This window comes from Sus scrofa, chromosome 12, assembly GCF_054392235.1.
Source record: "Sus scrofa isolate SSC_HxYL_T2T_F1_AM1 chromosome 12, Sscrofa_HxYL_maternal_Yorkshire_Landrace_v2.0, whole genome shotgun sequence".
In the NCBI taxonomy this organism is placed as follows: domain Eukaryota; kingdom Metazoa; phylum Chordata; class Mammalia; order Artiodactyla; family Suidae; genus Sus; species Sus scrofa.
The window spans coordinates 58343350-58354184 of record NC_139394.1 but is presented as its reverse complement, the minus strand read 5'-3'; the positions used below and the strand labels follow the sequence as shown (position 1 = coordinate 58354184).

The following is a 10835-nucleotide window of genomic DNA, read 5'->3' as shown; positions in this document are numbered from 1 at the left end:
CTTCGATCGAGGCCACACCTCCCTTCCTCTGAAGCCCTCCCACTTCGCTTGCTCCTTTCCCTCTGGTAGCAGCTCGCAGGAGCTCCTGCGTAAAGCCCGGGCTTCCTCCCTCCCCACAACCCCACTATCCCATTGACAGACTTCGGGCTGGTGGTCTGAGGTGTTTTACTGCACTGAACTCCGATACGATTCCTCCACCTTCATGGCTAGCAGAACTAGGGATTACCAGGTCCCCAGGACAGACAAATTCAACCAAGGTCAAGGCCTGAGTGCGGTCCAGCCTCTATCCGAGGTGCATTCTCAGCCTTGGCTCCTAGCGTCCTCGACCCTCCCTCAAGCGAGGAAGAAGAGGAGGCCCTCTCAACTGTCCAGGCTCATGAGTAGAGCAGTGCCCCTCTTGATCCAGTGATCAGACGGCATGGTCCCAGAGCGCAGGTCGATGCCAATGACAAAGGATGCACGGTCTGAGCTGCCTGCCCGGTTGGGATAGTAATAGCAGGGACAGGAGTACATGCCTGCGGAAAGGAGAGGAGAAAGAGTCAGACCCTGGAGCCTCTGGGAAGGAAGGGTGGAGCAGAGGCTGGGCTGATCCAGACTAGGGATGGGGCAGGCAAGCTTGAGGGAGCTGTCCCACCCTTGGCACTCTTCTTGCGGCTCTCTGTAGGTCGGAAGTGGATCGTGGGCATGAGGCAGACAAGCTGCATGGGCTCTGCCTCCACCAAGCAGGAGTTCTTCCGGTCCCAGCCGGCACCCTCCAGGTATAGGCCCCGAACCCAGACCCCGTCCTGGGAAGACATGGGGGCAGGTTGAGGGGCAATCTAGACCCTCGGTTAGCAGCACCTCAGTCCTCCCCTCTCAACCAATTGTTTCCCGCCTTTGCTCCCAGCACCCTGCTCCGCCAGAGCCCCCTCTGCTCAGAGCCCAGAAGCACATCTGGCTCCCACCTTGGGTGGATATACTAGGTTGCTGTCGTCCACGGTGGAGACGACAAACTCCCAAGAGAGGCTGTCCACTGAAATCTGGGGATGGAAGGTGAGAATAAGGGAGGACCCCCCAAAGAGGAGAGAAAATACATGTGCCCAGATCCCTCCCCGTCACATGTTCCGCACTGCTCACATTGTTTTGGCGAGCTGAAGACTGCAGCACAGCAGTGAGGAAGCCGGTGGGAAAGGTGAAGCCAGACAGCCAGAAGATCACAGGAGGCCGTGCGCGGCTGGCCCACAGCTCAAACTGTTCCACACGCAGAGCCAAGTCCCGGGTCCATGAAGCCAATGGCTTTTGTGAGGGATATGCCTGGAGGAGGAGGCAGTGTGTGTTCAAATCCTTATTTTGAACACTCAGAGCAGATATAAGAATACATGGTGCCAAATTCCAGGAAAGAAGCATAAAATGACAACTATTTATTTATTTATTTGTCTTTTTAGGGCCACACCCGCAGCACATGGAGGTTCCCAGGCTAGAGGTCAAATCAGAGCTGTAGCTGCCGGCCTTCGCCAGAGCCACAGCAATGCCAGATCCAAACCAAGTCTGCGACCTGCACCACAGCTCACGGCAATGCCAGATCCTCAACCCACTGAGCAAGGCGAGGGATCGAACCCACAACCTCATGATTCCTAGTCAGATTCGTTTCTACTGCACCACAAGGGGAACTCCATGACAGCTATTTATTAACAACAATAGCAACGGTAATATGAACCGGTCACACTGCCACTTTTTTTTTCCTTTTTTTTTTGGTCTTTTCTAGGGAGGCACCGGTGGCATATGGAGGTTCCCAGGCTAGGGGTCGAATCAGAGCTGCAGCCGCTGGCCTACACCACAGCTCACGGCAACGCCAGATCCTCAACCCACTGAGCGAGGCCAGGGATCGAACCTGCAACCTCATAGTTCCTGGTCGGATTTGTTAACCTCCGAGCCACGACAGGAACTTCAAACCAGTCACTATTAATGAAGCACATGCTAGGCACTATGCACAGTACCAGGAATCCTTGAAATACCCTTGGAGAGGCTAGTAACTTGCCCTAAGTTTCTAAGTTAATGACTTTGCAAAGCCAGTCAGTGAAAGGCAAAGCCAGATTTCAACCTTGAACCTGTCTGGCTCCCCAGCCCAGGCTCAGGGCTGTTTGCTGTGAGCTTCTCTAGAACCAGGAGGTTGGGGGCACAGAGGTGAAAGGAGAGTACATTGTTGGAGGAGGCTCTACAGTGCTGGAACCTTGCCTTTCCCCAGAGCGGAGGGACGTGGGCATCAAAGATGCAATTGAAGATCTCTTCCAGGCTCGTAGACATGACGATGAGGCCCTGGATGCCTTTTTCTAGGTCCGTCAGTGAGAACCTGAATAGGACCAGGGAGGGTTAGGGATGGGGTGGGCCTGGGAGAGGCGTCCTGGGCAGAAGGGAAGGCCTCTCCTCTGGCCCCCTCCCCCGTTCTGCAGACCCCCCTCCGTCTTACAGGATGGTCTCCATAAGCTTGTTGTATCTCTGGATCTCCTGCAGAAGGACCACATTGAGGGGGGAGGGGTCCAGAGCCAGCAGTTTTCGGGTCCCCTCATAGTCGATCATTTCAGGAATCTTCTGTTTCACGTCAGCGGCCAGCTCGAGGACCTGCCCGGGCGGGCGAGCTGAGTGGGGGACCACTCCTCTTCATGCCCCCCCCCACCTCCAGGCATCTGTCTGTCCTTACCTTCTCTTCTCGGCTCTGGCCTCCCGCCCTGGTGGGCGTGATCTGGGGTTGCAGGGAAAGCAGGGTCTCAAAGAGAGTCCGCGCCTCCGTGATCTGCGAGGCCACGTCTGCATTGGGGTGCTGGCCAAAGGCCTCGGGGGGGTCCATGCTGGGCAGCATGCTGATGTACTCCTTGTAGGAGGCCAGGCTCCCGTCCTTGGGGATGAAATAGTTCTCCAGTACTGACAACCTGGGGAGCCACCACATAATTGTCACTGCATTTCGGGGACTCCGGGGCTTCCACGCCAGGCCAAGACCCCATTCACCCAACCCCCAGCTCTGGCTCCCCCCCGCCCCCCACAGTTGCACAAAGCCTGCCTTCTGCCAAGCTCACAGCCTCCTCTCCATCGCTTCCTCTCCCCCCAGTGCCACCCCCCTCACCGGTAGGAGGGGGTGGACAGAGACGGGTCACAGAAGTAGTCATTGATGTAGGTGGTGAGCAGGCGCCGGTCCCAGTCATCTGTGACATGCCCGCCGTAGTTGACGCCGGCGATGAGGTACTTGAGCGCGTCCCAGGGCGTCTCCTCGTACTCATCCAGGTACAGGCTCAGCAGGTTCTCCGACACCTGCACATGGCCCCAGCCCGAGCCCCAGCGCCACACACAGTGACGGCAGCAACGTTTCCAGGGGTGCTTTTTCTGGTTCATTTTTTGTCTTTTTAGGGCCACAGCACATGGAGGGTCCCAGGCTAGGGGTCGAATTGGAGCCACGGCTGCCGGCCTACACCACAGCCACAGTACCATGGGATCCGAGCCGCGTCTGTGACCTACACCACAGCTCACGGCAACGCCGGATCTTAACACACTGAGCAAGGCCAGGGATCGAATCCGCATCCTCATGGACACTACGTTGGGTTCTTAACCCACTGAACCACGATGGGAGCTCTTCCAGGGATGCTTTAACACAGGCTTCCTTTCAGGGGCTATTCCTGCAGGGCAGGCACAGGGCAGGATGTGTAGGAAGAGGGACTGGAATGAGGGGCCCCTGTTAGCACAAACCTCAAAGTCAGAGTCGTTGAAGCCGTAGATGATGTTCCAGCCAAGCTGTAGGAACTTTTTGCGTTCAAGTAACACAGAATGAAAGAAGCACAGTGCAAACAGCAGCTTCTTGTACTTGGCGGGTTTGGAGCAGCGGGAAAACTGTGGTTCTGTCATCAGTTGGTAAAGACGGGTCATGTTGGCTTTTAAGCCCTGGGGACAATGAAGTACAGAGGTGGGATGACATGCTTGCTCAGCCCTGCCACTAGCACCACCGTGTACAGTTGTGGAGGCTGCTCACTGCACAAGGGCACTGGCTGAAGGGATGAGCGGTGGCTTAAATCCAGCCTTTGAGCTGCATGCTAAGATGTACACTCATTCACAGGGCTGGGCGCCTTTCTCTGATTCACACACGGGCACTACAGGGACGAGGGGCAGCCCTGCCTTCTTGTCTCTGTCCATCTCCTACACACATATTTTGATCCCCTCAACCACGGTGTCTGAATGGTGGGTCTCAACTTGGGAGTGCCAGAAAATATGAACAAAGGCAAAGACATAAACATGCACCCTCCGCATGCAGAACTTCCTGGGCCAGGGATTGAAACCATGCCCCAGAAGTGACAACATCAGATCCTTAACCCGCTAAGCCACCAGAAAACTCCTTGAAATAGTGTTTTAGGAAGATTTGTCTATGAGGGACAGAATGGAACAGGGAGAAAATGGAAGTAAGACTATTGGATAGACTAGTAACAAAAAGAAAATATAATTTAAAAAAATACAATTTAGGGGAGTGGAAACAAATCTGACCAGGAACCATGAGGTTTCAGGTTCGATCCCTGGCCTTGCTCAGTGGGTTAAGGATCCGGCGTTGCCATGAGCTGTAGCGTAGGTCGAAGAGGCAGCTCGGATCTGGCGTTGCTGTGGCTGTGGCATAGGCTGGCAGCAATAGCTCCGATTTGACCCAGAGCCTGGGAACCTCCACATGCTGTAGGTGCAGTTCTAAAAAGACAAAAAAGACAGAAAAATAAAAAAATTAAAAAATAAATACCATTTAGGGAATTCTCATCAGGGATCAGCGGTAACGAACCTGAGGTATCCATGGGGACATGGGTTCAATCCCTGGCCTCGCTCAGTGGGTTAAGGATCTGGCGTTGCTGTGACTGTGGTGTAGGCTGGCAGCTGCAGTTCTGATTCGATCCCTAGTCTGGGAACTTCCATATTTCTTAGGTGCAGCCCTAAAAGGCAAAAAAAAAAAAAAAAGTGGCAAGAGACTGGGGGGGATGGGGGGGGCAACCAGAAGTGTGTGTGCATGTCAGGGAAATCAGGGAGAGGGACAGTCAACTGCCAGCTGCCCCAAGGAGATCATTTAATGATGAAAGACATCCAGAGCCACACCAAGAGACCTCATTTATTGAGCGCCTACTATATACGGGTCCCTGTGTTAGTCATAGGATGAGCAACAAGGTGAGGGGAAGAAGAAAAGGACATGGCCTCTGCCCTCTTGGAGCTTACAGTCAAAGAGTGAAGGAGTTAAGCATTAACCAGAATTACACCAATACATGTAAAGTTCCCAGCGCGGGAAGGCCAGAGGGAGGGGCGAAGCTTTTAGGAGAGTGAGTCTCCAGAGAAAGAGGTGGGAGGCTTCCTGAGGAAGTGCTGGTGGGACCCCAGCCTGAAGGGGCAAAGGAGGGGGCGTGGGAGGAAAGGTGGGTGGGGGCAGCCTGTGCAAAAGCCTGGGGTGGGAGAGTACAGGGTCTGCTGAGGAAGAGCCACCAAAACATTAAAAAAGTAACAGCGTGGGTAGAGCAAAGAAGAAGAAAGGGAGGGCTGACCAGCCGGGGCACACAGGCCATCTGAACAGGGTCTTGATCAAGAGCAACAAAAACTACTAAAATAAGTGAGCCAGAGGGTAAGGGGGTAGGATGCCACGACAAGATTGGATTTTAAAGGATCAGTAGGACTGCGTTCAATGATGACCCCATAATAGGCAAGATAAAAAATCCAACAGAGTTGGAGGGAAGGAAGGAGCAAGAGGCTGGGGGTCCAGGAAGTGACATTAGGGAGAGAACAGAAGGCAATGGGAGGAGGAAGGCTCCGAAGGGTCCACGCAGTAGTTATACTCTTTCTTGGCCTCAGTTTCCTGCCTGTAAACGGGGATGAGGGTATTTACCTGATAGAGTGAGTGTGTGTGTGTGTGTGTGTGTGTGTGTGTGTGTGTGCGCGTGCACATGCAATGAAATCAATAAATGTAAAGCATTTGGAACAATGCGTGGCACATAAAAACGCTCGAGAAATGTTAGAAATCACTATTATGTTCTCGGAGTTTGGCACACGGAGGAGAGAAGGGTGGAAGTTGCAGGACAGGAGAATCTAATAAGCCGCACTGTTGCTGAGGTTACGGCTTTGCTCTGAGCCAGGAGGAGGAAAGGCAGTCCAGATGGCACAGTCCATGCTGGCTCTCTACAGCTGCCCATACCTTTGGCGGCTCTGTGGTCATCTTGATGCTGGCCTGAAGGATTGAGATGGGGAAGTCTGGGTGGGGGCTGGAGCTGAGCCAGAGGCGGAAGGAAGGGTGAGGGTCCTCCACCTGCAGCTGTTCCACCAGTTTGTCCAGATTAGGCATCCACGACAGTGACAGGTGGCAGTTGGCCAGGAATACCCAGTGTCCTGCAAGGAGATGCTGGATGCAGCGGGAACCATCCCCGACACCTCATCTGCTTCCCCCTCTTTCCACCTGCTTGTGCGTGTGGAGGCTGGGGCGTGGGGTCCAAAGGCGCAGGTCTGCCACTCCTAGGCCTTCTGGAGAAGCAGGAGCTGCAGTTACAGCAGCCTGGTTGAGGCTGGAGGTAGCGGGCAGGCAGGCCAGGGCCGAGGATTGGGGAAGAAGAACCGGGCGGACACTGACCCTGAATCACACCCTCTCGAAGAAGTCGAGCAGCGATGGGGGCCTGGCCCTGGCCCAGGGAGAGGGCGTGGAAGCGCTGGGCCATGCCTGTGTGCTCAGCCAGCTGGAGCAGGCCACTGGTGGGGTCCACACCGGGGGACAGAATGAACACGAGTGGCGTCCGTGGGGCTGAGTCCTCCATCACCTGCCCCAAACACAGGGTGGGGCCTCAGGCAGAAGGCCCAGGTAAGGCAGTGGGAGAGAGAGGGAGGAAAGGCGGGTGGCAGACTGGGACCGGGAAGGGGCGAGAAGGACCCAGGCGCCTGCGTGGAAGGAAACTGACCGACTTCATGTTTAGCACAGGCGGCTCAACAAAGCGGGAGCCAAGGTTGGAGATGATGAAGGAGGTCACGCAGAAGGCCACGCGGTCCTGGCGCAGGGAGCGAACGATCAGCATCCGCTGCATTTCATTGCAGGCGTTCTCCCACTCACCTGGAGGCGGTGGCAGGGAGAGTGAGGCGGGAAGAGCAGGGAATCTGAACAAAAGAACACCTGCGCAATGCCAGGCCAGGACGCGGAAGCACCGAGGGAACTCAGGACCGGGGGTGGGGGTGCGGCGGGGAGTGCGAAAGGAAGAGCAGGAGAAAGGCAGGAGGGGAGGTCCGGGCACCTGGCAGCATAGCCTTCTCCGGGGTGGCGTTGGTGTACCACAGGTGCCAGTCACGAGGATACTGTTCAAAGGAGTTCATGAGCCCGTGGAAGTTGGTCAGTTTGTCCAGCTCTGTGATGTTATCCCAGTAGGCATCTGCAAGCCAGCTGGTACAGGGGTTATCCATTTGGCCCTCGCGATCCAGGACCTGGGGCGGGGATAGGGGTGGGGGTGGGTGGCGGCGGGAGGACGAGAAAGGAGAGAGGAATTGACCAGGAAGACCCCAAAAGAAAAATTATCTTTTTTTTTTTTTTGGTCTTTTTGCCTTTTCTAGGGCCACTCCTGCGGCATATGTAGGTTCCCAGGCTAGGGGTTCAATCGGAGCTGTAGCTGCCGGCCTACACCACAGCTCAAGGCAACGCTGGATCCTTAACCCACCGAGCAAGGCCAGGGATTGAACCCACCACCTCATGGTTCCTAGTTGGATTCGTTAACCGCTGCGCCACGACAGGAACTCCAGAATTATCTTTTTTTAAGGTGGAAATGCCAAGATGAATATTTCATGAAACAAAATGAAGAAATTAATACAGGAATCTGAGATGGATTGGAATCCACCTTTACTGGAGAAATAAATTGGCGGGGGGGGGGGGCAGGGGGGGTGCTAGGTCTCAGACGCTGTGCGGAGGTAGCACAGCCCAAATTTAGGAAGCGGGCGCCCCCTGGTGGTTGTCTGGCAATAATGTCTCCTACAGGAAAGAGAAGCACCCTCGACAGAAGAGAGGCACAAACCGGACTCACTCACTTACTCTCTTTTTCTTTTTCTTTCTTTTTTGTTGTGGCTGCACCAGAGGCATGCGGAAGTTCTGAGGCCCGGGATGGAACCCGCACCACAACAGCGACCCGAGCCACAGCAGTGACAACTGTCAGATCCTTAACTCACAGAGCCACCAGGAAACTCCAGCCTCAACTTATTCGCTTTTTCCATGGCACTGCCATCTTTAATGTACTAGACAATGTACTTATTTGTTATGTTTTTGGTTCATTATTTGTAGTTTGGAATATTAAATAAGAAAGTTGGAGTTCCCATAGTGGCTCAGTGGTTAACAAATCAGACTAGGAACCATGAGGTTGCAGGTTTGATCCCTGGCCTCGCTCAGTGAGTTAAAGATCTGGCATTGCTGTGGCTGTGGTGTAGGCCGGCAGCTGTAGCTCCAATTGGACCCCTAGCCTGGGAATCTCCATATGCTGTGGGTGTGGCCCTAAAAAGACCAAAAAAAAAAAAAATAGAAAGTTAAGGAGGTCTCAGTGAGGTGAGATTTGAATCAAGACTTGAAGGATGGGCACAAGGGCCAAGTGGGGGAACAGCTTCCTGGTAAAAGGAACAACCAGTGCAAAGACTCTGAGGAGGGACATGCCAGCAACGGGAGGAGGCCTGTGCGGCTGGAGTGGAGCGAGGAGCTGGCCATGGGGGCTGACATCTGTGACAAGGCCTCTGTTTTATTTTTTATTTTATTTTATTTTTTGTCTTTTCGCCTTTTCTAGGGCCGCTCCCGCTGCATGTGGAGGTTCCCAGGCTAGGGGTCTAATTGGAGCTGTAGCTGCCAAGCCTACACCAGAGCCACAGCAACTCGAGATCCGAGCCATGTCTGCAACCTACACCACAGCTCACAGCAACGCCGGATCCTTAACCCACTGAGCAAGGCCAGGGATTGAACCCGCCACCTCCTGGTTCCTAGTTGGATTCGTTAACCACTGAGCCACGATGGGAACTCCGCGGGGCCTCTGTTTTAAAAGACCCTCTCTGGTCACTCTGTTGCGTGATGGGGGTGGCGGGGGCTCTCGCTAAAATCCAGATGGGAAGTGAAGTGAAGGTGCCAAAAGGAATGAAAGTAACTGCTGTCCAGAGGGGGCGGGGGTGGCCCAGGGAACTGAGGTGTGGTTGGCAGCTTTAAGAGCCCACTTGAGGTTCATGGTCATGGGTGTAAAGTGAGTCCGGTCGGTGGGGGCATGTTTTTCTCCAGCCCGTCCAGCCGCACAGGCCACATTGGGACAAAGAAGGCGAGTCAGATCTAACCGGAGTGGTAGCTTCAGCAAGCAGATGCCACACTGCGGGGTGGGGGCAAAGGGGATGAGGGGGTTTGCAAGGGAGGAAGTGTAACGGTGACCACGAATTCAGCCTGGGGAAAGAGGGCCTGGAAGTGGTAAAAGAGTAGCCAGATCCTGCCACTGGGTGGATCACGGGCAAGGGAGTGCATGTGAGTCACTCCCTGCAGCAACCCCCCTCCCCGGCCCTCCGCTGCCCCCAGCTTGTCACGCACCTGCTCCTGCCAGTTTTCCTCCGCTCACTTGCTAGAGCCTTGGGCCTTACCCTCTGGGTCTGGAGCCCTCGTTATACTCACCCCCACCCCCGGCCTTGTCCACCCGTCCCCGGGATGTGCCCTCTGTCCAACTCACCACACCCCCACGTAGGAAGAAGTTGTACTCGTCCATGTTGAGTTTGCCAGAGGTCTCCAGGATTTTGGCACACATCTGAAAACTGAACAGCAGCTTGTGGCGCTCAAAAAGGGTGCGGCAGGTGTACCTGGGAGGAGATGGGGTGGGGGGCAGGGAGTTCAGCGTGAAGGCTTACTATGTGAAGGCCAGAGACCACAGAGCCTCACACAGAAGCAGGCCCCTAATCAGCTCCTAACCCAAAGCCCCTGTCCACAGCTGAGCATCCTGGGAACTAAAGAGAGGACGTCCCGTTTCCTCAACACTGATGGGACCCTACTCTGCCAGGTCCTGAAGACACAAAGATGAAGAAGGCCAGTGTTCATCCCGGAGGAAGTCAAGTGGAGTGGGGAGGACAGGCAAGAGGCCGCTGGCTAGGATATGACACAATGAGTCCCAGTCAAGGGTTCAAGGGTGGCAGCGGCCGCCCTGCCGGAAAGGAGCTGCCCAGGGTGAGTTCCCGGGGGGTTCGGATGAGGAGGAGAGTAGCGGATGCCAGGGAATGCTCAGAGTACAGCCACGCCGTGGTGCAAGGCAGTCAGCCACGCTCAGGGTCCAGGGGGAGGAGGGGAAAGGTGAGGCGGCAGGGCAGGTGGCGGCCAAGGCACAGAGGACTTGGCCACAAGGCACTGGACACAACCACCGAAGAGCTTAAGCTGGGAGTAGTGGGTCAGACTCGAGTATTTGAAAGGCTGGTGTTGGCGGCTGCAGAAGGATGGGTTGGAGATGGACAGATGTGGAGGCAGAATGACCTGTTGGGGGCCCCTTGGGCAGCCCAGGAAGAAAGACCATGGGGGCCGAACTGAAGGGCAGGCAGGCAGTGGGGAGAGCCGGGGCTCAAGGAACAGTCTGCAGAAAGATTCACCAGCAAAACCTGGTGAGCGAGCAGAGTGGTGAGGACAGCGGAGAGTCAGGAACGACTGCCCGCGTCTGGCTTGGGTGCCGGTGGCCCTTGGGAGTGTGGACCCTAAAGGAAGAGGGAAGATAATGAGATTGATCCGAAACAAGCTGAACTGGAGGGGTCTGTGGGCTGTCTGGGCAGAGAGGTCAGGAACCTGGCCAGTCACAGTGTGAGCCACAGACCAGGAACGGCAGCTTCACCTGGGAGCCTGTTAGAAA

At 55.2% G+C, this 10835-nt stretch overlaps 1 protein-coding gene and 1 long non-coding RNA gene across 2 annotated transcripts in view; one reads left to right on the top strand and one right to left on the bottom strand.

Moving 5' to 3' along the window:
- Positions 1-148: 148 nt before the first annotated feature.
- Positions 149-10835, bottom strand: part of DNAH2 (dynein axonemal heavy chain 2) — a 104101-nt gene continuing 93414 nt past the window's right edge. Inside the window, exons 75-88 of the mRNA XM_013981316.3 lie at positions 9681-9807; positions 7248-7434; positions 6921-7069; positions 6599-6782; positions 6170-6360; positions 3715-3906; positions 3098-3282; positions 2678-2906; positions 2447-2598; positions 2215-2329; positions 1117-1293; positions 945-1019; positions 635-785; positions 149-515 (exon numbers count right to left, since the gene is read on the bottom strand). Of these exons, the coding sequence (XP_013836770.3) occupies positions 361-515; positions 635-785; positions 945-1019; positions 1117-1293; positions 2215-2329; positions 2447-2598; positions 2678-2906; positions 3098-3282; positions 3715-3906; positions 6170-6360; positions 6599-6782; positions 6921-7069; positions 7248-7434; positions 9681-9807 (2269 nt within the window). The 3' untranslated portion in view covers positions 149-360. The remainder of the gene's footprint in view (positions 516-634; positions 786-944; positions 1020-1116; positions 1294-2214; positions 2330-2446; positions 2599-2677; positions 2907-3097; positions 3283-3714; positions 3907-6169; positions 6361-6598; positions 6783-6920; positions 7070-7247; positions 7435-9680; positions 9808-10835) is intronic.
- LOC146398389 (uncharacterized) lies at positions 621-4469 on the top strand. Its single transcript, XR_014821826.1, has 3 exons — positions 621-758; positions 887-1455; positions 1776-4469. It is a non-coding gene; the product is annotated as an uncharacterized LOC146398389 (long non-coding RNA).